The 23,658-nt window shown below is 58.0% G+C and overlaps 9 protein-coding genes across 9 annotated transcripts; 5 read left to right on the top strand and 4 right to left on the bottom strand.

The window, feature by feature from the left end:
- Positions 1 to 152: 152 nt before the first annotated feature.
- On the bottom strand, positions 153 to 2,435 carry THITE_2171612 (uncharacterized protein). Its single transcript, XM_003657776.1, has 4 exons — positions 2,289 to 2,435; positions 1,293 to 2,177; positions 344 to 1,235; positions 153 to 204 (listed from the first exon to the last, which is right to left on the bottom strand). Exons 1-3 carry the CDS (start codon positions 2,379 to 2,381, stop codon positions 993 to 995), a joined length of 1,221 nt encoding a protein of 406 aa, XP_003657824.1. The 5' UTR covers positions 2,382 to 2,435; the 3' UTR covers positions 153 to 204; positions 344 to 992.
- Positions 2,436 to 4,022: 1,587 nt separating this feature from the next.
- Positions 4,023 to 5,555, top strand: THITE_2123903 (uncharacterized protein). The gene is made up of 2 exons (XM_003657775.1): positions 4,023 to 4,511; positions 4,646 to 5,555. Exons 1-2 carry the CDS (start codon positions 4,434 to 4,436, stop codon positions 5,069 to 5,071), a joined length of 504 nt encoding a protein of 167 aa, XP_003657823.1. The 5' UTR covers positions 4,023 to 4,433; the 3' UTR covers positions 5,072 to 5,555.
- A 108-nt stretch (positions 5,556 to 5,663) lies between these two features.
- On the top strand, positions 5,664 to 6,172 carry THITE_127898 (uncharacterized protein). Its single transcript, XM_003657774.1, has one exon. The coding sequence runs from the start codon at positions 5,884 to 5,886 to the stop codon at positions 6,106 to 6,108; it is 225 nt and encodes a 74-aa protein (XP_003657822.1). The 5' UTR covers positions 5,664 to 5,883; the 3' UTR covers positions 6,109 to 6,172.
- On the bottom strand, positions 6,173 to 8,632 carry THITE_2123901 (uncharacterized protein). The gene is made up of 2 exons (XM_003657773.1): positions 8,124 to 8,632; positions 6,173 to 8,056 (listed from the first exon to the last, which is right to left on the bottom strand). The coding sequence occupies exons 1-2, from the start codon at positions 8,549 to 8,551 to the stop codon at positions 6,223 to 6,225; spliced, it is 2,262 nt and encodes a 753-aa protein (XP_003657821.1). The 5' UTR covers positions 8,552 to 8,632; the 3' UTR covers positions 6,173 to 6,222.
- Positions 8,633 to 9,793: 1,161 nt separating this feature from the next.
- THITE_2123900 (uncharacterized protein) lies at positions 9,794 to 11,796 on the bottom strand. Its single transcript, XM_003657772.1, has one exon. The coding sequence runs from the start codon at positions 11,621 to 11,623 to the stop codon at positions 10,010 to 10,012; it is 1,614 nt and encodes a 537-aa protein (XP_003657820.1). The 5' UTR covers positions 11,624 to 11,796; the 3' UTR covers positions 9,794 to 10,009.
- Positions 11,797 to 12,378: 582 nt separating this feature from the next.
- THITE_2123899 (uncharacterized protein) lies at positions 12,379 to 14,691 on the top strand. The gene is made up of 7 exons (XM_003657771.1): positions 12,379 to 12,492; positions 12,547 to 12,631; positions 12,687 to 12,706; positions 12,766 to 12,801; positions 12,855 to 13,016; positions 13,070 to 13,395; positions 13,450 to 14,691. The coding sequence occupies exons 1-7, from the start codon at positions 12,394 to 12,396 to the stop codon at positions 14,252 to 14,254; spliced, it is 1,533 nt and encodes a 510-aa protein (XP_003657819.1). The 5' UTR covers positions 12,379 to 12,393; the 3' UTR covers positions 14,255 to 14,691.
- A 979-nt stretch (positions 14,692 to 15,670) lies between these two features.
- Positions 15,671 to 17,345, top strand: THITE_2123895 (uncharacterized protein). The gene is made up of 3 exons (XM_003657770.1): positions 15,671 to 16,767; positions 16,856 to 16,950; positions 17,020 to 17,345. Exons 1-3 carry the CDS (start codon positions 15,900 to 15,902, stop codon positions 17,230 to 17,232), a joined length of 1,176 nt encoding a protein of 391 aa, XP_003657818.1. The 5' UTR covers positions 15,671 to 15,899; the 3' UTR covers positions 17,233 to 17,345.
- Positions 17,346 to 18,676: 1,331 nt separating this feature from the next.
- Positions 18,677 to 20,659, bottom strand: THITE_2123893 (uncharacterized protein). The gene is made up of 2 exons (XM_003657769.1): positions 20,234 to 20,659; positions 18,677 to 20,178 (listed from the first exon to the last, which is right to left on the bottom strand). Exons 1-2 carry the CDS (start codon positions 20,400 to 20,402, stop codon positions 19,025 to 19,027), a joined length of 1,323 nt encoding a protein of 440 aa, XP_003657817.1. The 5' UTR covers positions 20,403 to 20,659; the 3' UTR covers positions 18,677 to 19,024.
- A 225-nt stretch (positions 20,660 to 20,884) lies between these two features.
- Positions 20,885 to 22,412, top strand: THITE_2171611 (40S ribosomal protein S6). The gene is made up of 6 exons (XM_003657768.1): positions 20,885 to 20,942; positions 21,018 to 21,097; positions 21,158 to 21,164; positions 21,218 to 21,580; positions 21,714 to 21,881; positions 21,939 to 22,412. Exons 1-6 carry the CDS (start codon positions 20,937 to 20,939, stop codon positions 22,032 to 22,034), a joined length of 720 nt encoding a protein of 239 aa, XP_003657816.1. The 5' UTR covers positions 20,885 to 20,936; the 3' UTR covers positions 22,035 to 22,412.
- The last annotated feature ends 1,246 nt before the right edge of the window (positions 22,413 to 23,658 follow it).

The following is a 23,658-nucleotide window of genomic DNA, read 5'->3' as shown; positions in this document are numbered from 1 at the left end:
AGATTGGATGCGGCAGAAAAGAGAGTTGCTCATCAAGGCTTCATTGTGAAACCAAAATGTCTGAACTGCGATACAGAAAGCTTGCAGTCGAGGATAAGGGTTAGGGTAATTGACGTCCAGTTACCACAGCTGGCTCTAGACGAGACACAACTACAGAGAAACCATCGAACATTAAAGTGTGGATGTTCTTGTGAGGATATATGCCTACTCGGAAGACGTCAGATTGCAATGCAGGTACCGGAGGCATGGGAAGAGCTGAGCGCTAAGATGGATTGTTGAAGAAGATGAGCATGCAAACGAGGCAAAGCGAGAAAGGAAGGAAAGGATGGAATTCAACACGTACATCAACTTGCACGTTTGTATCTCGACTTCTGCATCAACAACCACCCTCCAAAAAGAAAAGTCCGCCAAGCACCGCTCCAAGACTCCCACGCTGCCTTTCAGCTAACCTGACAGCACCGTACACACAAACGCCAGGCTAGGTATCTGCAAATGACTGGAGCACCCCAACCCAGACACCACATTTAGCATCCCCCAACCGCGCCGTAGACCGCCTCGCTTGTTCATCACCTCCCCTCCAGCGTGCCCGCCCAAACGCCCAGTTCGTAACCGTCCACATCTCCGCCCGCGGCTCCGCTGTCTCGACTCGAATCTCGTCTCCCTTTGAGGCTCACACGGCATCGCTATCCAACACGATGCCGTAGGCCTGAGGTGAGAGGGGACGGTTCGCCGCCGTTCGCTCGTCTCATGGCTCCTCAGGTGCCTGCGCACCTGGGTGAGCCCGCGAGCAAGCCGTGCCGCATCGCTAGCTCTCAGAGTTCCCGCCAGCCTGTCCCGCATCGCGGTCGTGGCGCGTCCTCGGCATGGGGATGGGCGTTGGCGGACAAGCTTCAGCCTGGGGGATAAATCTCACCCACAAAGGGCGCCGAATCCCTGCGTTCGGCGCCTCGGCCGCTCCGTATTCCCAGCATCAGTTGACGATCCCCAATACATCACTCGATCAGCATCTTCTTGACGCCGCCAACCTCGCACAGCCCGAGATGCCGGATCGCCTCCTTTTCGCTAGCCAGGACGATAGTCCGGTCCGGAAGTACAGGGTTGTTCGGGTCGACATGCGAGGCATCCTTTGCCGCTTGCTCGATCGCGTCCATCTCCTCCTTGCAGGCTTGCTGATCCAACGGGCATACCACGATCGGCTGGCGTAATGTGATATCACGAGCTGAAGTCATGTGGGCCTGGGACTGGTCAGAAGCGCGATCACAAGCCCTCGCCGGGCAGACGGAGGCTCTCACCTTGATGCTGAGGAAGAACTCGACTTTGTAAAGCGTCGACGTCGTTGTGAAGCTCGTGACCTCGTACATGGGAAACGCCGGCTTCCCCCGTTTGATTATGCCGTCCGGATCCCTGAGGTCCCTAGCGGGCAGCACTAGGCCGAGGTTTGTGATATATCCGGTCTCGGGCATCTTTGTCCCTACTGTTTGCGTGTGTTTGGCGATCTTGTTGACCTTCTTTGTTGGTTCGTCGCCTTCCGGATTGAAGGTAATCTCTTCTTCAATGGTAAGGGTGAGCTTCTGTATTGTCACCCTCTTCGCCTTGTTCATATAATCCGGGTTTGGGGAGAGCTTGACGTAGACGGTGATGGGATCCAGGGGCCCGTAACTCCATTTCGGAAGCGATACGCCCAAGGTCACGATATGGTCCGCCGTCGCCACTCTGGTCTCTGGCCGGTTATACATGCCGAAGGTCGAGAGCGTGTCGTAGCGCTGCAGGGGGATGGGGAACGAGTATCGGTTCTGCATGCTGGATCCCTGCTGAACGGTGACCACAAGCTCGTAATACGTCTCGGCAATTCGGCTGGGCAGCTGCAGGCTCGCGGGGGGGATTCGGCGGTTCGTCTCTTCTCCGCTGCGCCCGAAGGGGATGAAGATCTGGAACGGCAGGTCCATCGCAATCACGCTCTCAGCCTCCTTCCCCGACACGCATCGGAACAGCAACACCTCCTTCCCCACCAGATCGGTCGTCTCTCGGCGCGGAGTGCCGAGGTGCCGTTTCGCAACATTTTCGGCGGCCGGATGGATCGTTTCTCGCCGTTGCAAACAGATGCGCACCATAGAAATGTTCACGGGCGCCGAGAACCCCGCGCCTGGACGGATCTCGACTTTGCCTACGATTCGAGGCTGGCATGGATGATCGCAGTTAGCACGACGGTAAGCGCGAGCTTTCCGTCTCTTTGCTCGCATGCGACACACGCGAGCGCATGCGCAGCGGCCGGGTGGGGGAAAGCCTACCAGCGTCGCCGAGATGCCTGGGTAGCCCACCAGGAAGCTGCTGTTCGGTGGGCCAGATATCCTCACGGTCGCAGGGGCATTCGCGGCATTCATTCTGGAGGAAGCTTGCCGCCTGAACGGCGGGCGCCGGGGGGCTCAATCAAAACACCGGCGGGATTCGTGTTGTGGTCGTCGTTGTCGTGGGATGTTGTCGCCGGGGCGGGCGCAACGGCCGCTGCCGGTCATCAAAGATGGCCCACTGAGCTGAGGCCAGCCCGCCGTGTTAGGGCTGAGCGGGGGCGCGGCGATCGGTTCGGGGTGAGGGGTTCTTGGGTGTGTCGCCGTCGCACTGAAGTATCGATAAGCCGGCTGGAACTGGGGGACATGGACAGCAGGTTGGCATCCCGACGCGGCGGTCCAGCCCAGAGCGCCGCGAGCGGTGAGGAATTGTGCCGACTGTGAGTGCTTCTTGCAATGTCGTCGTCGTCGCGGCAGAAAAATTGGCAGTTGTGAAACCCGGCGAGGCCGCAGGCCGTCTTACGCAAGGCGGTCGGTCTACCGATGCTGTTAGCTGCAGGGCAGCCTCAGGTCCGCAGCTGTTGTGTTAGGGCCAAGGGTGACAACCTAGAACCTTGCTGCTGTGGGATCAGATTGGGAGCGGGGGGAGTAGTTATGGGGCCGAATCGAAAGACCCCTGGAGCCGCCGAGGCCTTTGTGTCATCGAGTTTGGGCTTGAAGTGCAGCGGGATTGGAAGTCCTCACACCCCACTGCGGCCGCACGCTCATTCCTTCCCCACAGCAGTTGCAGTTGCCCCTGCAAACCCGATCCCCGGAGTGAACATGGCTCTAACTCCGACCTTTGGATAAGAGTCTCGTGCTCTTGAGGAAATGTTATCGCAAGTGCAACGACGTCAGTAAGAAGAGTTGGGTGCTCTCAACAACGGAAATCTTTAACTGTGCAGGACTGGTCCCATTCAACCTGGAAATGTGTTTGTTTTACGAACTTCAGCTGGCGGGATCCGAAGGTCTTGCTGATAGAGCAGGGTGTCAACCGCACTTGTGAGCAGACCTAGGTCGTTGCACGGACTCCAGAACGACAGGTCAGGTAGGTACTGTGCATGGACGCAAGGTGCCTTGACAAGAATTGGGAGGCATTGTTGAAGCCCAGCGCTCTTGAAGGCTTTCAGAGGAGCGAACGCTGGGGTAGTTACTTGATCAGCTCAGAGAGGCATTGGGCTCCATTGAGTTCGGTGCGCCGTATGGTACCTCTGGAAGACAGACTACACTAGGCACTGGCGGTAAGGGGGCAATCATGCGCAAAGGACAGGGTGAGGCACCATCTTGAGTGGACCTTGGAAGCCTCAGCTTGCGTCGATGCCTAGTGCAATCTCTGCACCGAACCTCGACGACACTCCTGTGTGAGTTGTCATGAGGCGATGCAGAAAGGATCCCATGCATGTCGAGACCACACTCGAAGCTTCCAGTGACTGAGCCGCACCTCGGATCAATGCCTGGTGCCTATCTTCGCCCCACATAACTGCCTTGTGCGGAGACCGAGCCCTGGTCAGGATGGAGCAGCTAAACATCTGATGAACCTTTGTGCACTGTGGCTTACTGTGTAGCCAACGCCTTTTGGCCATCGAATCGGTCAGGGAGTTGAAAATCAGCAAATCTCATACTGCGACATCTTCCTGTGGTAAGACTCGAGGATCTGGTTTAAAAAAAGGCGGGCTGCTCTCGACTGATTGGCCGTCTTTGAAGGACCGCAGCACGCAATTTTGGAGTTGCAAGGACACAGGAGCTCTGGCAAAACTGAACTATCCCTTTCTTTCCGTCAGCAAAGAGTTGGGACGGGGAATAAGAAGCGAGAAAGAACTGCCACACTCAATAAACACAAGACCTGCAAGTCAAGCCGTCAGCAAGTTAAGCTTCTCTAGTCGAATTATAGCATCGATAGTTAATTGTACATCCGTCTAGTTTCGCACGTTGTAGAGTTGCAGAGCAGACCTTGCTGGCTTTGGAACCTTAGAGCCACAGTTGAAAACCTCGGGTGGTCAGAGCTTCTGCAAAGCACAGTTCGAGTTACAATGGCTCACCTCGGTTCCCATCAAGTCAACGAGGAGCTTCCAGTGTTTTTGCACAACGACAGCCTCAAACATCACCATCATGTCTGTGACATTGCACACGACGCTTGGAGACCTCAAAATCGAGGTCTTTTGTGAGAGCGTCCCCAAGACCGCTGAGGTAGGCACTCCGTACCCTCCTCCGCATCTTCCTCTCTTGCTCTTCCTCGAGACAAGACATCCGGTTTGTCAGGATAAGGTACCCGTACCACAGTAGGGAACCCCCCGCTAACCCCGACCTTCACCGCGCATCAGAACTTTCTCGCGCTCTGCGCATCCTCCTACTACGACGGCTCGCCCTTCCACCGCCTCATCCCCTCCTTCATGGTGCAAACCGGCGCGCCGGCGCACCCCAACCCGCCCGACAACCCGAAGGGCGGGCGGTCCATCTACGGGCCGAGCTTCGAGGACGAGATCCGGCCGGGCCTGCGCCACCACGAGCGCGGCATCGTCAGCATGGCCAACAAGGGGCCCAACACCAACGGCAGCCAATTCTTCATCACCTTCGCCGCCGCGCCGCACCTCGACGGCCTGAACACCGTCTTCGGGAAGCTGCTCGGCGACGAGAGCCTCGCGACGCTGGCCAAGATCGAGGCCGTCGAGGTGGACCGCAAGAACAGGCCCGTGGAGGAGATCAGGATCGAGCGGGTCACGATCCATGCCAATCCGCTGGCGAAGTGAGCGCCCGGGGGGCGGTGGCGAGGGTTGGCTTACCGATCCAAAGTCGGGACGGGGATACCTCGAACCAGCCGTATTGGCGAAACACGGCGCCGCGGGCCGAGCCAGGCTAGGCTGCTGGTTGCATACCTGATACGGAGAAGTGCAACGGACAACCATGCGAGCGAACAGGCGGTCGCCGGCCCGTGAGACAACAGACAGGCCTCACCTGCCCGAGCAGCGCCGCCGGGTCTCTCCTGTCGGCCATGCAGAGCGCCAGTAGGTGTGGCAACTGGAATGCCGAGGGATAAGCTGCACATTCTGGTGGTAGTTCAGCCACGAGCTTAAGCAGCGAGAGGGCAGGGGAAGGCCACACGGATTGAGGGTCAAGCAAGCGCTACAAGAAGGAGCTGGACGCAGCTGGCATGGGGAAGTGCGCATCGGAGCGCCCGTCTGGGGCGACATAACCATGGGACACCCGGCTGGTCAGAAGTCTACTGTGTAGGCAGTCGCAGGATCACCACAGCGCTGAGCTACATACCGAGTAGATTACCGCTCATCTGCATACATGGTGGACACAATACATGCTTCCGCGCAGCCCGGGCCACCATCAACACTCTCGGCATCACATCATGTCTTTTCCAATGCTTCTGTCTAGTGTAAAGGAAGCGTGCTCGCACTCGCAAAACACCGCTCCTCTAACGAACTCTTGCCTGTAAACAACCCACCCCCATACACAGAGTATGTCAGAGTGAGCAATAAGTACAGCAAAGACCCTCCCCCTCCCCTTGCCTTTTTGCCCAGCCACGACCCGGTTCAAACACCTGCGAAGAGAAATGCGCCGCCCACCCAGCAAAAAGAGGGATATCTACGAAACAGTTGTGTGTGCAACCAGCCCTTCCCGCGCCGCCGACATCCGCCTCTCCAACCACCAATCGGTGCACCACCCATCATCGACTAAGCAAGCAATGTGTTCCCTCCCCCCACTGTCCAAAGCAAGCCCAGCAGCCAAACAAACCCCCCTACGCCACCCCATGGTCAGCGGAATAGATCCGAGTTGATCTTGACGCGAGAAGGAGAGAGAGCATACCGAACTCGGTATCACCCCCCCCTCCTCCCCCCCCCTTTGCCACGAAAGCTACCACCCAACCCAGAGCTGAAAAATGATCCCGAGCTTAGCCCTTTCGCCGGCGCTTGGAGCCGCGCTCGGGGTTCTCCGACTCAGCGCGGGCGATCTCCTCTGTGCCGGAGGAATTGGCCGTGTCGATCGCCGCCGACGATCCCTCCAGCGCGCGGCCCGAGTCAACCCCACCGGCAGCGCTAGTGTTCTTCTTGGTGTTGTTGTCTCCTGCCAGGGGGGCCGCCGCCGCAGCCGCCGCCGCTGTTGTTGCCGCCGTTGCCGCCGTAGCGCCCAAGTCCGCAGCCGTGTTGCCGTCCAGGCTAAAGTTGAAGTCGGTGCCGTCGGTACCGTCGGCGGGGTTGGCGGGGTTGGCGGGAAGGCCCATGGCGTCGAAGGCCGGGTCGGAGAAGGCGCCGGGGTTGATGAACTGGTCGTAGTCGACGTTGTCGAAGTAGTTCGCGTTGGGGGTGCCTTGATCGTCGAGGCCCGGGATGCGGCCCGACGGGCTGAGGGGCCCGAGCAAGTGGGTGAGCGCGTCGATCTGAGAGGCCTGCTCGTTGGACAGTTGTTGGAGCGCGTCCAGCTCGGCTTGGGTGGTCTGCATGTCTTGGAGGGAGGGCATCTGGAGCGAGGACAGACTCGGAGAGGCCGCGACCGGGACCGGGACCGACGCGGTTGAGCTGACGGCGGAACTGCCGTTGGATGTCCCAGATGGCGCGGTGGCATTGCTGCCGGCCATGATGTTGAGCATCTGCATGCGCTGGTCGTTACTCATGCTGGCGGAAGTCTTGGCGGCCACCTCCGGCAGGTCAATCCCAGAGCTGTTGTTGACTGCGTTGGTGTCCTGAATGATCTTCATCATCCCCTCCTGGGGATTGTTCTGCAGCTCGTTCTTAATGTAAGCCGGGGAGGTGGTGTCGGCGGGAGACGTGTCGAACAACTCGGTAACCGTTCCCATCTGAGGTGCTTGCGGGGCCGCTTGGGGTGCAGTCGACGGCGCGGTGGACGTAGACAGGGTAGACGCCTTGCTGGCCTGGTGATGCGGGATGGGAGGAAGGAGCCGCTGCTGCCTTTTTGGGGTGCCCACCGTCGCGACTGTAGTGACGTTCTGCGGTTGCTGGTTGACGAAACCGCCGAGGTCAACAACGCCGGTCGGAGAGATTTGGTTCTGCCCGTGGGCTTGGGAATTTGGAATGATGCTTGCCAGGAGATCCTGGACCGTCTGCGTCCCCCCTTGCTCTTCCAATGACTTCCTAAAAACATTGGCGAGGAAGTTGAGGATCGCATTGATCGAGTTCTCGTGCCGCTCGTGCATGTTTTGGAACAGGACAGCCTGTTGATAAAGCTGGTTCTGGTCCTGGCGCATCTTGCTGAGCATGTTGGAAATGGCGACCTGCTGTTGTTGGATCCTCTCGATCTGTGCTTTGACCTGCACCAGATCCTTCTTCTGGAGAGGCCCTAGTTCGTTCGACACGGGCCCTCTGCCGGCCTGAGAAGCGGCCAGGTTCGGCCCGCTGTAGGTCTCTTCGGCGGCATCCTCCTCACTCTCCACCTCGCCTTCGTCCTTCTTTCCCTTCTTCTTGCTGTTGCCGCTCTTGGGCTTGTTAATCAGCCACAGCAGGTTGGGATGGCCGCGGCGGAAGTACGGATTGTAGTATTCGCTGGGGCTCTTGTTCTTCCTCTCACTGGCCTTCATGGAGTTGTCGGAGAGGCCTACGCGCTTGTGGAAGCCATACATATTCAGCTGGCGCACGAACGAGGCGTAGTTGTTATGCTTGAAGAGCTCGGGGATCAAGGTCTTGGCAAACTCCTCCTCATCGAGAACAATGAAGGAATCACCCTTGTCAGACCAGCGGATCAGGTCGGTGTTCCTCGACTCGTCCAGGAAGCTGCGATCTGGTTAGCCTGTTACTCGTGAAGAACAAGGGCCCCGAAAAAAAGGGGGGGCTTTCGAACCTGCTGAGCTTCTGAACAAATGGGGGAATCTGCTTCCTCTTCGCCTGCGCCTCCCTCTTTGCTCGCTGCGCCATCTCCTCGAGCCTCTCGATGTTGTTGTACTCGTCCATGTTCATGGCTGCGGCCTGGAAATACCCAGGATCTTCGTTGTATCCGTTCCAGCCGTCAGCGGCGCGGTCGAACGGGGCTCGAGGGGTGGTAGGAACCAGGGCTCTGTTGTTTGGCCGCCTTGCCAGCGCAGTCGAGGGCGTCGAGATCGCCTGCCCGTATGAGCCTGACGTCGGCAGCATCGCGAACGAGTTCACGCCGGGAGGTCCGGCGTCAACAAAGCCGCTCCCATCCACGCCGTTGTTCCATCTAAAGACCTGATCCGGCGGCACCGGGGAGAACGGCTGGGAAATTTGGGGGATGGAAGGCATGGGAGCCATGGGAGGAACGCCTGCAGCGGGTCGTTTCCGAGAGTTGGGCGACGACATAACACTGGGCAGCGAATGTTTGGCCCGCTGGGACCGACAAGGCGCGACCCGAGCTGTTGGCAAAGAGCAGTGCGGTGTTCGTGCGGCGCTTCCTCGTACAAACCGAGTCTTTGGTTATGGCAAGGGCCGATGCCGGGTATTCGTTCGGTGTAGCGTGCGGGAAGGCTCGGCTCGTGGCTCCTGAGGCCGCGAAGAACGGATCCGGTAGCGCGCGCCTTGAGACTCGCGGTTGCTATGAGCGAGCAGGTCGGCAGGTTCCAGCGGGAACTATGCGAAATTCGGCTGGCGAAGGTATCAAGCCGAGCTATATATCGTAGATCCGGCCAGGATTGTTCAAAGAAGAGCGCCGGGTCAAGTAGCCATGCAGCTAGGTGTGTGTGTGCCTCAGCGTGTCCAGGGATTGCGCAATGCGCCTTGCGCTCCCAGTCAGGCGTCCGTCCCTGCAGGCGCGAAGATGTCCGGCGTCGCAGAACAGTCGCTCTTTGACCCCCGCGCAGAATAGAGAGGACGGCAACAGATATTGTCTCGCGGATGGAATCGCTCTCAATGGGTGCTTGTCACTGCTGGTGCCTCGGAGCGGCCTGAACAATGGGGGGCCGGAGACTCAGAGCGCCGTGTCTCGCGGGGCTTGTTCCCGGTTGGCTGATGGTTGCGGTCCCAAAGCACGGGCTTTGGAAGGTCTTTCCAATGCAGGAAGCAGGACGGTCGCCTTGGTGCAGATGGTCGGTCAGCAGAGACTCAGATGGTTGGCGTGACGAAGAAGTTAAAAATTGCCGACGGGATCCTCTGATTCGGCGCTTGACGCTTCTCACCGCAGCGTTTCGGGTGGAAGTATTCCGTAGGACTTCCCACTGCCCGTTGATGCCATAGATCTTGGTCACTCCAGCATTTCTTCGCTTGGCGAACCAATCACCTACCGTGGCGATAACGCCTCCTAGGAGGGGCATCCCGATAACGAGCTGACCTAGGTGTACCTCACGTTACGATCACCTGTCAAGTCGCGCTGTCTGGATGTCTCCCTCTCCCTACCCGCGCAGCTTGTCGAGAAATAACTTGAGCGCCAACGGTGTCGTCGACAGAGCGCAAGAGGAGATACTTCCTTCGAAGGATTACTAGGCAGGCGCCCACACCTATACCTATGCGGATGTAGGTACCTGGTATGTACCTTTCCTTATTTGGCTTTGGGAAGAACCTTGGAAGTCTGGGTCTTTGAGGGTCCAGCCAAGCTCCATGTTGGCTTATGACATCAGACAAGAGCAAATGGTCGGAAGATGTCCAGCGCAATGGCTACAGAAAGAACAGCAACGTGGTGATATGATACGTTTTAGGGTATCGTAAGACTATGAATCATTATTGTATGCAGGTTATGAGACATTTTCGGTGCGTCCGCCTCGCAGCCCCTTCCGGTCTCTATCTGTAGACCACCCTGTCCCTCTCGCGATCTCGATCGCGATCGCGATCCCACGCTCGCGAGGAGCCCCCTGCGCGCATGTCCCTAGCCGCTCTTTTCTCCTCCTTGAGAGCTCTGGCTTTCTCAAGGGGGTCAATAACCACCAGTTCCTCCTCGGCTTTCTTCCGGTAGCTGAGGTCCTTGCCCAACTTGTCGGCCGCAAAAGTGAGCGTGTGAGACATCCAGCCTTCGTCGTCGCTCTCATCTCTGACCTCTTTATCCCACGCCCGGCAGCTTTGGCAGTTGGAGATGAAGTGTAGGTCACACACCTCTCCCTCCGCATTCTCGTCGCCTGCCTCTTCGCTTTTGCTTCCAGATGGCTGAGCCACCTTCTTCTCGGCGGGGGCTTTCTCGAGCTTTGATCTGAAGGACCTCAGCATGTCCAAGGCTTCTTGTTCCTCCTTTGAGCTGATATTGTTCCCTCCTGGACGCCGTTTCCGCCCGCGCATCGAATTCTCTGGTACCATCAGCTCCAAGGCCGATTTTTTCTTCTCTTTGACCGGTTCTGCGTGGATTGTGCGCTTCATGGATGCTTTGACCGCGGCGATCTCCTCGTTGGTCCGTTCCAGAAAAGACTTCTTCGGCGGCTCCTCAACCCCGGAGCCGGAGCTCTCACTGACCGGTACCGTGGATGGTGGCACCTGCTTCGCCGGAACTGGTTCCGGGCTGTCAGGGCGCTTCCGAGCCTCTGTTGTTGTGTGGCTGGCTGAAACTGGCGCTTCTTTGTGTGGTAATCTCGTCTCTTTTTTGACAGATGCTCTGACTGGCATGGCTTTTTGGACAGGCTCTTCGTCCACATCCATCACAATCCGTGTATCGAACTTGGCTTTCTTGACGACGGGAAGATCATCGGCATCACCCTCCTCGTCTCCAAAACTCAGCAGCTGCTTTCCCCCTTTCCTCTTCTTCTGCCTCTTTTCGGCCGGGGCCGGCCTAGCCGCCTCATGTCGAACCTTTCTCTCTCTCTTTTTCATGTCCTCGAAGGGGTTGTTAAGGATCTCGATGTGGGTGATTTTAGCCGGGTACAGCGGCCGCTCAGTGCCCTCTGCTACCTCAGCCTCCCCCATCTTAACTAAGTTGTAGATGGTGTCACCGGCCACTCGGCCGAAGAGGGTGTTCTTATTTGTCAACTCCTCCGCCTTGCCCAAGGTGAAGAAGAACTGGCTCCCGTTCGAGTCCGGGACGCCCTCGTTTGCCATGCCCAGCAGACCACGGCGATTGAACTTCAACCGCGAGTGGAATTCGTCCTTGAAGTTCACGCCCGTGGGGCCAGCGTTCTGGCCCTTGCGCTGGTCCATTGGCCATGGATCCAGATCACCCGAGAATGCGCCGCCATCGTAGATACTCTCGCCTCCATGCCCGGTACCCGTTGGGTCGCCGCCCTGGAGAATGAACCCGGGGACGAGGCGGTGGAATATGGTGTTGTCATAGTACCCGTCCAGACTGAGCTGCAGGAAATTGCGACAGGTGAGGGGTGTTTGCTTCGCGAACAGCTCAATCGCGATCTCGCCCTGGGTCGTGTGGATGATTGCCGACGCCGTCGGCTGCGGCTCGAGATTGTAGATGGACGACATGGTCGTATGGGCGGGATCGTGTGCGAGTCCCTGCCAGGCAATGCTCAAGGAGGGTACGCGGCACGCATGGGTTGGCTTTTGTGCTGGGAAGAGGAGGATTGGATGATGGCTGGACAGCGGTGCCGAGGATTGAAACCTGGGTGTCGTCCGGAATCTTTCTTGCCTGCCGCCCGCCTTGCACAGCCGCAATTGGAGACACCTTGACGCCAGCAAGGGGAAGACACTGTGTGGGGCAATGATGTATATTACGCAGTATGCATTCGATACAACTGTACATGAAAATAACCTTGCGCACAGTAGAGCTGCGTAATTTGACGACGCTGAGGCAGACAATTCAAAGTCAACTGGAGCGCTTTCAAGGCAGTTCGCGAGGAGGCCAATGTAAGGTCGTAATGCCAAAATTTAGTGCTGTTGACTTGTCCTTCATTACACAGTAGGACCTAGTGCCGTACTGGTCATGTACGGATAACGGATTACATACGACGCCGCAGCTGTGCCCCCCTCCGTTGGTTTCAATCCATTGTTAGTTGAAAGTGTGGCTGTGCCGCCGATGCGGGGCCACCTTGATATGGTTGTCTCAGGAGCTTGCTTGCTTGCGAGCTTGCGGCTGCAACCTGCAGGACAGGACCTTGAGATCGCCGTAAACACCGAGACGGACTCGCGGAACCCCCTTGCAGCTTGCGCATTAGCTTCCATTCGGGAACCCAGGCCCGCATAGACAATTCGACCGCGAACCTTGCCAGGCACCTACTCTGATCAGCCGTTTCGCGATGGGCGACCCCCGGGAATCGTCATCGTACCGGGTGACGCCCAGAATCCGCTACAACACCGTTGGCGGCGTCAACGGTCCGCTTGTCATCCTCGACAATGTCAGCCTTCCTGCTTCCCCGACGCCAGCGCGCCGGCTCTAATTGCGTCCCCAGGTCAAATTCCCGAGATACAATGAGATTGTCACCCTTACGCTTCCCGACGGGACGCAGCGTTCCGGTCAGGTTCTGGAGGCCCGAGGTAGGCGGCCTGTCTCGAGCTCTTCGGTTGCGCGGTGACTGACGGATTTGCCTAGGGAACCGGGCGATTGTGCAGGTAGAAACTCTGGCTCCTTCCCATCGATCGAGGGGGGGGTTGCTGATTGAATTTCTCAGGTCTTCGAGGGCACGGCGGGCGTCGATGTGAAGAAGGTAAAGCGGACACTGGCGGTTGTGGGGCAGACAAGCAGCTGACTAGGTAAAAGACTCGGGTTGAGTTCACAGGGCAGAGTTTGAAGCTTGGGGTGTCTGAAGATATGCTCGGGCGCATCTTCGACGGTTCGGGACGTGCGATCGACAAGGGTCCTAAGGTGCTGGCCGAGGATTTCTTGGATATCAACGGCAGCCCCATCAACCCCTATTCGAGAGTAAGGAATATCTGCGCCATGTGCTAGAGAGGGCGGTGGCTGAAGAAGGACAGGTCTACCCCGAGGAAATGATCTCGACCGGTATCTCGGCCATCGACACCATGAACTCGATTGCGCGTGGGCAGAAGATTCCCATTTTCTCCGCCGCCGGTCTGCCGCACAATGAGATTGCCGCCCAGATTTGCCGGCAGGCCGGATTGGTGAAGCGCGAGGGTGTGACGAACAAGGGTGTCCATGACGGCCACGAGGACAACTTCTCGATCGTGTTCGCGGCCATGGGTGTCAACCTGGAAACCGCCCGTTTCTTCACGCGCGACTTTGAGGAGAACGGCAGCTTGGAGCGCACAACGCTGTTTCTCAACCTTGCCAACGACCCCACGTAGGTCTAGTTCTCTTCGTCGACCCCTGGACTTTCTCGCTGACCCACTGAAAGTATCGAACGTATCATCACGCCCCGCCTTGCCCTTACAACCGCCGAGTACTACGCCTACCAACTGGAGAAGCACGTCTTGGTTATTCTCACCGATCTCTCTTCCTACTGCGACGCCCTCCGTGAGGTGTCCTCCGCCCGCGAAGAAGTCCCTGGTCGTCGCGGTTTCCCAGGCTACATGTACACGGATTTGTCCACCATCTACGAACGCGCCGGTCGTGTGCAAGGCCGGAATGGCTCCATCACGCAGATTCCGATTCTCACCATGCCGAACGACGACATCACACACCCCATTCCCGACCTGACGGGCTACATTACGGAGGGGCAAATCTTCGTCGACCGTGGCCTGCACAACCGCGGCATCTACCCCCCGATCAATGTGCTGCCGTCGCTGTCCCGTCTGATGAAGTCTGCTATCGGTGAGGGCATGACGCGGAAGGACCACGGCGATGTGTCGAACCAACTGTACGCCAAGTATGCCATCGGGCGCGACGCGGCGGCCATGAAGGCTGTTGTCGGCGAGGAGGCGCTGTCGGCCGAAGACAAGCTGTCGCTCGAATTCCTCGACAAGTTTGAGCGCAACTTCATCAGCCAGGGCCCGTACGAGTCGCGGACAATCTTCGAGTCGCTGGACCTGGCGTGGAGCCTGCTGCGCATCTACCGCAAGGACATGCTGAACCGCATCCCCGCCAAGATCATCGACGAGTTCTACCATAGGACACCGGCGGACCGGAAGGGCAAGGGCAAAGCGCCGACCAAGGACACCAGAGACACGGCGCGCGAGGAGGAGAACCTGATCGATGCATAATGGCCAGCGGACGGCCGGTGGTTGCGCAGGCGACGCGTATAAAACCGTTCGTGCGTATAGATTGTTCTGCGTGGGAAAGTCTTGCACGTAAATCACATGGTTGGGGTCATGGTTGGCGGGATTGCAGATTGGAATGCGACCCTTGCTTCGTTCTCTCCACAGGCCCGCGATTGGAGCGCCTGGGTGACGTCGATTTTGCTCGCCTGGGCCAATGCAACGTCTATGGTATGTTGCTTCGCTATTGCGGTAAGTTGTCCGTGTCAATGGTAAGCAAACGTAATATAGCCGGCCCGGGATCGGTGATGAGGCAAAAGTCTTGCGCCTGAACAAGCTCACAACAGCCTCAAGTGCCAAACGAGGCACAACAGCCGCCGGTTCGTGAAGAACTCGAGGCCTTACCGGCCACATGCTTTTGACTTCCGTGTCGTAATCCTGATGACAAACAGTCAACCCAATTTCAAGGTCTAACTGCCTATGATCTTTGGAGTGTCGCGGAAGGATCGTCGAGATGGAAGCATATACTACCTCAGTACCACAGTACACAGTGAGTGGCAGCATTCAAGCTTCATCGCGGAGAAACGACAGGGGGTCCCGGCTGGAGTCTGTGGGGCCACCCCGCAATTGGAGAACAAACATGCCGAAGCCGAAGCGGCACCCGCACCAATGGCGGCTGACCACTCTCGTCCCGACGTCACTGCAATTCCCACTCCCCGGGCCGCGACCTCCGGGGAAGAGGCACCGCCAACCGTGTCAGTGCTCGACGCCCGACCCCGGACCGGACGGAAATGGGGATGATCGGGGCCGGAAGGATTGTGTAGGGTGAGTTCGAAGACCCACGAACCCGGATGAATTCAGGACCTGGAGCACGTTCGTTGCTGCAATTGGGCCCTGCTGTCGTTGCAACCGTCGCTTTGCGTGGAGGGGGCTGGGGAGGAACCTGCATCCCGCAAATGTTGGAACCGTCTCCAACTTCCTCTTTTGGAGATGGAATGGTGATCAGCGTCGCGTGAGATGGTGGTTACCAGGTTGCAGTCGGGCCTGCCGACGCTTTACGGCCATGAGGAGAGAGGGGACTTTTTTTCTCTGGGCGCTGGAAATCACGTTGCCAGTGTCTAACTGCCCTGCGATTCACATGCTTTTGGTGGACTAACTCGTGTCTCGTGTTTCACAGCATCGCGTGGCTCTGAGCCTACCCGCTGTCTTCTCTACCGCTTCCCGTCATCATCGGACGGATATCCGCTCGCTTACCACGGAAGAACTGGGTTGTTCAACCGGCAGGAACCAGGAACCCCGAGCTCGCCTAGCTTGCTGTTGTGATTGCTACCTAGGCAACCCGATCCGCCCTGCTGGGGAACAAGTCAAGTGTCAAGGTGCCATTCATCCCATGCATGAGTGGGAATATGCATACCACCTCGCCTACTGCCACGCTTCGCGCACTCTTTCCTTCGCAATCTCCGCGCTTGCCCCGCGATTGGACTGAGCTCGATTAACCATCTGGTCCGTCGACCTTATTAAATCTTCACTCCCACTCCCCACGCTTGTTTCCCTCATACTTTCTGGTCCCTGGACCTTACTTCACTCTTCCTCCCCGCGCGTGTTTCCCTCGTCTACCGCCACAAGACTTACTCTCTGGTCGACGGTCAACATGCGCCTTCTCAGCAAAACCCTCCTCTCGGTGCTCTCCGGAACCGCCTGGGTTCTGGATGGCGTCCAGGCTGGCGCTCCGGTTCCGCGTGGCCAAGATGTGAAAGGCGCCGACAAAGATGGCAAGTATTGGATCTACGGCGAGGGGATTGCTGCGTCGTTCATACCCTACGGAGCCTCGATCTCAAACTTGCTCATCAAAGACAAGAACGGATTCGTCCGAGACGTCGTGATGGGGTTCGATAATGCGAGCTACTACTCGATTGACAAGGTTCACCCGCACCTCGGCGGTGTCCCCGGCCGCTATGCGAACCGCATTAAGAACAGCACATTCGAGTTGGACGGCCAGACCTACCACGTCACTCCCAACGAGAACCCCACTGCCGCCAACCCCCAGGGCGTCGACACGCTCCACGGTGGACCGGATGGTTGGGACTGGCGCAACTTTACGGTCGTTGCCCACACCAATCGATCCATTACCTTCTCCATTGTGGATCCGGACGGCAAGGAAGGCTTCCCAGGCGAGGTCGTCTCGTACATCACGTACACGATGGGCAACATGACGTGGGACGGCAAGATGGTGGCCATCGCTACCACCAAGAAGACGCCCATCATGCTGAGCAGCCATACCTACTGGAACCTGGACGGCTTTTCCAACAACGAGACCAACCTAATCCTCAACCACACGTTCTACCTGCCCTACAGCGGCCAGCGCGTGGCGGTGGACAACATCCTGATCCCGACCGGCGAGATCGTGGCCAACCCCAAGGGCTCGGTCAACGATTTCTGGAGCGCACCCAAGCAGATCGGGAAGAGCTGGAACGACCCCGAGATCCACGGAAACTGCGGGTTCAACTGCACCGGCTATGGTGAGAGCTTGCTGCCTTTTTTTATTACCCTTCCTTTCCGCTCGAGACCATCCATCTCTTGCAGCATACTAACGCCCGCCCGCTCCAGATACCTGCTTTCTCGTCAACCGGCAGAAGCCGTACGACTGGCGCGCTCCCGACGGCTACGTGGCCAGCCTGTGGTCCGACTGGTCCGGCATCCGGCTCGACGTCTACACGGACCAGGAAGCGTTCCAGATGTACTCGTGTGGCGGCCAGAACGGCACGTTCCCGCTCAAGACGACGCAGGGCCACCCCACCGGCTCGTCCTCCTCCAAGACCAAGTTCCCGCGCACCGTGCCCCAGTACGGCTGCGTCGTGCTGGAGGTTGAGGACTGGATCGACGGCATCAACTACCCCGAGTGGGGCCGCCTGGGCAGGCAGGTCATCGAGCCCGGCGGTGATCCGTACGTGCTGCAGTTCCGTTATAAGTTTACCGTGGGCTGAGTCAGGGCGAGGGGAATGTTTGGGGACTTGGTGAGGGAGGATATCATCTGCCGATTTGGTTGAGCACAGTGCGTGCGGACGCGGATATAGCGTCCTTCTAGGGTAGCCACGGTAGTTCTGGCGTTTGGCGGATGGGAATTGGCTTTTCGTACTTCTTTTGCCTAGCTGCCGCGTAATGGTGTGTCACGTCGGGGTTTGGTACGAGGATTCTCGTCATCCTTGACGATTAATTTACTGGCAGCTTATTGATGGGCAGCATCCCTATGAGGGTACTAATTATCTCTGTATGGAATAATTGTTGGGAGATGGCAATGCGGGTTGGATGACGGCACCGGCGGGAGAGCATGATCTTGACAGACACAACTCTCATAGAGAGCCGAAAAAGCATATTCATTCGCCTTATGTTTCCCCAAAGCATATTCAAGCTCAAAGCACCCAACTTTGGAGCTGCGGGATGAGATGTGAAGCCATGGCGTGGTGATGAGCTACATCATCACGGTATGCAGGAAGCGGGGCTGTGTCAATAACCAGAACATGCTAATGTTGATTGTGTTTGGTCCTTGATGTGCTCCACGGCGGCCACCACAACCGTGTAAAACCAACAAGGACCGACCTGAAAACTGCTGTATCTTCAAGATCCAAATCACAACACACCTTGACATTTTCCAATACAGCTTGGGACGCGCCGCGCACTGGCTGCTTACGAAAACGGATCACGCACAACCCCTCACTCCCCTCACGGCGTATCTTGATCTTGGTCCCGTCGACTCACAAGCTGGGCCACTCACTCAACACGAACTGAGGCCACTCACTCAACACGAGCTAAGGCCACTCACTCAACACGGCACTCAACAAGCAAGAACAACGCCACCCTCACCGGCCGCCACCCCTACCCGTGATCTCCAATGCCAGCGCCACCCCCCTCCCAAGCCCATCCGTCCCCCGCAATCCTCCTCCACCCTCGCCCCCGAAGCCAACACCCAGCCCAGCCAAACCCCCTCCCGCCCCTCCTGCAAACCCCCTCGGGCCTCGCCCTGGTCGAGCTGCAGGGATCCATCAACCTGCCGCCCTTCCCGCCCGACACCCCGCCCACCGCCACCGGCACCACCAGCAGCAGCGGCGGTGTCGGAACCAGCAGGACGCCAGCGATCCCCATCGGCCGGCTGCACTTTCCGGATTACCACCCCGCCAACATCAGCGGTAGTGGTAGCAATACTGGTAGTGGTGGTGGTGATGGGGCTGGTGGAAAGAGCGGCGACGACGACACGGCCTGGATGAAGCGGGTGTGGATGTACGTCGGCGAGCACCAGCGGCTGCAGGGGGAGGTGCGGAAGCTGGGGCGGGCCGTGGCTGTTTTGAGGAGGAGGAGGAGGGGGAGGAGGCGGAGTTGGAGGGGGGAGACGGGAACAGAAGAGGGGGGTGGAGGTGGGGTTCTTTTTGGTGGTGGTGGTGGTGGTGGTGGCGGTGGTGGCGAAGGAGATGAGGAAAGTGAGGGCGAGGGTGAGCTGGAGGTTATGGAGATTGTCAAGTACAAGATAGTGTTCTCTTCCAGGCCCGAGCCGGTTGGTGGCGGGGTTGGGTGAACTCATGCGTGTGGTTGGTCGGGAGTTGATCTTCTCAGGGGCAAGGCGAGATGGGAGTGGATTTTGGGATCTGGCTGGAGAGTGTGCTGGGAACTCAAGAGGAAAAAGTAGACCAAGGCAGGGCAATTATGGGACACGATCGCGTGGCTTGCAGTACACGGGGACCATCATTTCAACCGGACAGCATGGACGCCAAGCGGAATGATTATTCAAGTAGCGGGTACGACAGGCTTTGTTCTGCCCAACCCGTCCTTGCCGTAGTAATCCATCGGATACGGCTTCTCCTGCTGGTATTCCAGCACGTCCAGCGCAACCAACGCCTCGTACGGCGTCAGCAGCGGTCGCGGGAAGGCATACCCCCAGTCGATGCTCAGCCGCGGGCAGGCCACCTGCACCCAACACTCGACGTCGCCGCTCATCATAGCTAGCTTCCCGGGGAAGATCTCACTGAGCAGCAAGTTGACGTACGGAATTCCCTTCTTCTCCAGCGCATCCTCGATCCGGCGCAATGTATTCGGGTTCCCCTGCCGCCCCAGCGAGCCCAGGATGAGACCCCATCTCCGGGCCTTCTTGGCCGTCCGTATCGCGCTCTCCCGCACGTCCCGCATCTCGCGGTGGTCGTACGACTCGCGCGTCAACTTGCGCGAGTACGGGTCGTACCGGTATGCGGGAATGTCCGGGTTCTGAATCATCACGCTCTCGAGGTGGAAGCGGCCGTCGCCTAGGTAGAGAATCAGGTCTATGGGGTCGTCCGTGTACGTGGCGAGGTTCGGGGATGTGCAGCCCAGGATCTCCCCCTTGGACAACGGCGCGATCTGCGGCACGATCACCTTGAAACCAGCCTTCTCCAGCGCGGACCGCACGCCGTGGATCGTGGCATTGAACTGGATCGTCCCGACGATGGCCATGGTTTTGCCAGGAGGGAAGTTCCGCTCCAAAGTGGCCAGTAGATGAGACGTGTCGATGCTGATGTCGACGAAGACATAGAGCTGGTGTATGTTGGTGGTATTTGGTATGAGACAGCTGTGGGCGTAGTGCACCAGCAGGTCGCAGCCCATGGCTCGCGCCGTGTAGTCATCGATGCAGCAAGCCCCGTAAGTAACGTCGCCCATGATTAAGGTCTCGATGCCCGGGCAGAACTGCGTGAGAATGTCGGAGATGGTGGTAGCAAACATGAGCAAGCCCTCGGGCATTTGCAGCGCCACTCTCTTCGCTCCGATCGTCCGGATGCGATGGATGGTCTTGGGTATCTCGAACGAGTAGTTTGCGGGGAGGAGGGCTATCGCCGCCTTCAGCGCCTCGTCGTTGAGGATCTCGGCCGGTATTCTTGTGAGCATCCTCGGCCCTCTTCTTGGCTGCGCAACTGGCCGCCGTGTCAGCATCAGGCGTCATCTGCAGCACGAACAGATCTTTTATACCTTGGATTGCCCCGCCATCCTCAATCGACGCCGCGCCCGGGTTCGGCTTCGGAGTCTCTGCCGCAGCCCGCCTGCCGACGAAGCGCTTCTTTGGCTGTCTCAGCGAATTCTCAGGGTCTTGTGCCTCAGCAGCGTTGCTGCGATCGGCAAGGACCCGGTCGGTTTCCATGGTGTATATTGAGAAATTGCCGCCGTGGAAGTGGGAAAAGGCTGTCACTTCAGAACTCCCGGATCATGAGTCTCGTGCCTAGCTAGGATTTCCAATGAGGGTCTCGAGTATTCGCTCCGCGGCCACGTGCTTCGGGCGAGACGTTGGACGCAAGCTATCGTTGTGATTAATGTCTAAGGGATTTGAGCATGGCGCAGATTGGAAACAGCAGCTCTTAGCATTCCGATGTCCAGAATGAGCCCCTCTATCAACAGCGCTCCCAACCCCTCTATCGGAGAGCGGGCGACCTTATCACAGCAGGTAAGTCGGTCTTGGCACTCGTGTGAATTTCCCGACCCACCGGCTGGCAAGCCCAGTGCGGGAAACTGACCCATGTCAAGGACGGATTAACGTTAAACTGGCCAATGGGAAGCGCGCAAAAATTGTGCCCTAACATCTTTCCTGGGCTGGCTGCTGCACACAAAACCTTCGCTTCGATTTCTCCAGTCTGCAGTCAGCATCACCAACGACGGCCGTTCAGCAAACACCGCCAAAATGAAGGTAAGAAATAATCATTTTACGGCTTGCTTGTGTGTCGGCAGCTCGGTCCGGTGACAATGCTGACTCGGCCCTTAGCTGAACATTTCGCACCCTGCGAATGGCTCGCAGAAGCTGATCGAGGTGGATGATGAGCGGAAGCTCAGGCACTTCTTCGAGTATGTTGGCAGTCCAAGCTTGTTGCCTTTTGCTGTCTTTTACTGACCATCTCACTACAGGAAGCGCGTATGTTCGATCGAATCCCGCCGATTGTGCGAAGGCATACTGACAGCTATTAGATGGGCGCCGAGGTCCCTGGCGACCCGCTCGGCGACGAGTGGAAGGGCTACATCCTCCGCATCACCGGTGGCAACGACAAGCAAGGTTTCCCGATGAAGCAGGGTGTCATTGCGCCGAACCGTGTCCGCCTCCTCCTCTCCGAGGGCCACTCCTGCTACCGCCCCCGCCGTACCGGTGAGCGCAAGCGCAAGTCGGTCCGCGGCTGCATCGTCGGCCCCGATCTCTCCGTCCTCGCTCTCTCGATCGTCAAGCAGGGCGAGCAGGACATTCCCGGCCTCACCGATACTGTCCACCCCAAGCGCCTCGGCCCCAAGCGTGCCACCAAGATCCGGCGGTTCTTCGGCCTCAGCAAGGATGACGATGTATGTGCTTCGTGCCACCTATATCCCGTCATCGCCTGCCCTGGAGCTGTGTCGATTCCTGTCGCGCAGTTCGGGTAGAGTCTGAGTGCAACCACATCGGAGGGCTAATACGGAGTTCCCATCGGAATAATAGGTCCGCAAGTACGTCATTCGGCGTGAGGTCCAGCCCAAGGGCGAGGGCAAGAAGCCTTACACCAAGGCTCCTCGCATCCAGCGCCTGGTCACTCCTCAGCGCCTCCAGCACAAGCGCCACCGCATTGCGCTGAAGCGCCGCCAGGCTGAGAAGGTCAAGGACGAGGCGGTACGTTGGCAGTTCCTCTCTTTGAGGCCAAAGAAACGTGTGCTGACAATGCTCTAGAACGAGTATGCTCAGATCCTGGCCAAGCGTGTTGCTGAGGCCAAGGCTCAGAAGGCCGATCTCCGCAAGCGGAGAGCCAGCTCGATGCGCAAGTAAAATTGGGGCGTTTGGATTGGGTCTCGGGTTGCTTTCGGAAATGGTCATGGCGTGCTTGCTTGCTTGCCGGCTCATACGGGACGTGTACATGGCATAGGAACCCTTCACGGAATCTCGAGAATGAGTCTTTGCATTGAGCATGCCAGGCGGCTGATCAGAGCGGCTCGGAGAACTGCCTACGCAACACCCCAATCAGAATAACCACTCGCCGCCGCGGTGATCTGTGATCAGAGTGCTTTCACCGGCCGCCAGCGTCATTCTGATTGTCAATCTGCCGGACAGTGATTGCCTCAGGTTGGCATGTACCCGATGTTGACGCTGTTGCTGTTGTTTGATACCTAAGGTATCTCAGCTACGAATACACGCCTTACAGCCTTACAAAGCGTAAACAAGGAGAGAGCACAGAGTGGCCTCAGATATTCATAGCGGCTCATGAGGAAGCGCCGGGTGTGCCGGCTGCAGGGTGCGCCGTCCTGGCGCCTCCAAAAAAACACAGAGAGGCACGGCAAGATGTGCATACACCCGGGTCTGGAGCTGATCTTGTTCTGTGGTTCTGTTTCACTGCATATCTTGCTTACCTCCCTCCCTGCATCAGCTACGTTCTCGCGCACTTTTGGATCACCCAACTCTTTGTGTACCACAGTAAGCTCGAGGAGTCGTCGAGTTCCTGTCTCTCCGTTTGCGTTCCATGTTAGCTACCGGTCCTCCGACAAGACCCAGCAGTTTCCACGGTCTACTGGATGGAGGTCTTGGATCGGATCGGCGATTCTTCCACTTCCATTCGGACAAGAGGCGCCACGTCTCAGGCGTTTCCTTCCAGTTTCTGCCGTGGCAAAATGGTTGTCGGCCAACCGGCCTTGCAACGCGCTGGTTGTTCAGCGCTTGTAGCTTCAAGTTGAGGTCCAACTTGGCTGTTCCAAGCCTTGCGTTGGGAGCCTGGAGCACCCCACCACCAGAGGGTGGCAATGGTGGGGTTGCACTGTGCACGGATTACCGTGCACTTGTAAGAAGGTTACTGGAACTGAATGGGACCACGGTTGCTCCAACCGTGAGACTGTGGAAGGCATTTCACGAGTTGTGCAGTTCAAAGACTCGCACGAGCGAGAAATCTCATTCCATCCTTGGTCAAGGGAGGCGTTACTAAGTGGCACAGAACAGCTCGGTAGAACTTCTGCTACGTTCAAATTTCAGGTAGCTTCCATCGCAGATACTGTGTACTCTGGCACGGTATCTACAATTTCAGGCAGCTCGCTGCCCCACTCTGATGCAATTCGCTGAGAGCATACCCGGGTGGCGGCACTTGCCGGCCGAACCTCACTTTTTTGGGGCCGTTTGTACCTGACCAGCAGCTGCCGTCATTGCCTCTGCTGAACTTCGCGCCGAAGTTTCCATTCTCTGCAGCACACGACCGACTTTCTACGACCGCTTCCCACTTTGCGACGTAACTCCGGTCGCAGCAATCGACCACGACGCAGAGAACTACGAATTTCAGCGACGAATGTTGCGGCTGTGCTGCATCTCGACTTGTCAGACACTTTGAGGCGACCTGCACTCGCCATCAAGCTGTCTGCGCGCTCGGGGAAGCTCCGCTATCCGCCGCTGAGTGACTTCGGCCAACTTCCGC

Source organism: Thermothielavioides terrestris, chromosome 6 (assembly GCF_000226115.1).
Source record: "Thermothielavioides terrestris NRRL 8126 chromosome 6, complete sequence".
In the NCBI taxonomy this organism is placed as follows: Eukaryota; Fungi; Ascomycota; class Sordariomycetes; order Sordariales; family Chaetomiaceae; genus Thermothielavioides; species Thermothielavioides terrestris.
Note: the sequence above shows the minus strand (reverse complement) of the source record. Positions and strands in the feature narration are given on the sequence as shown.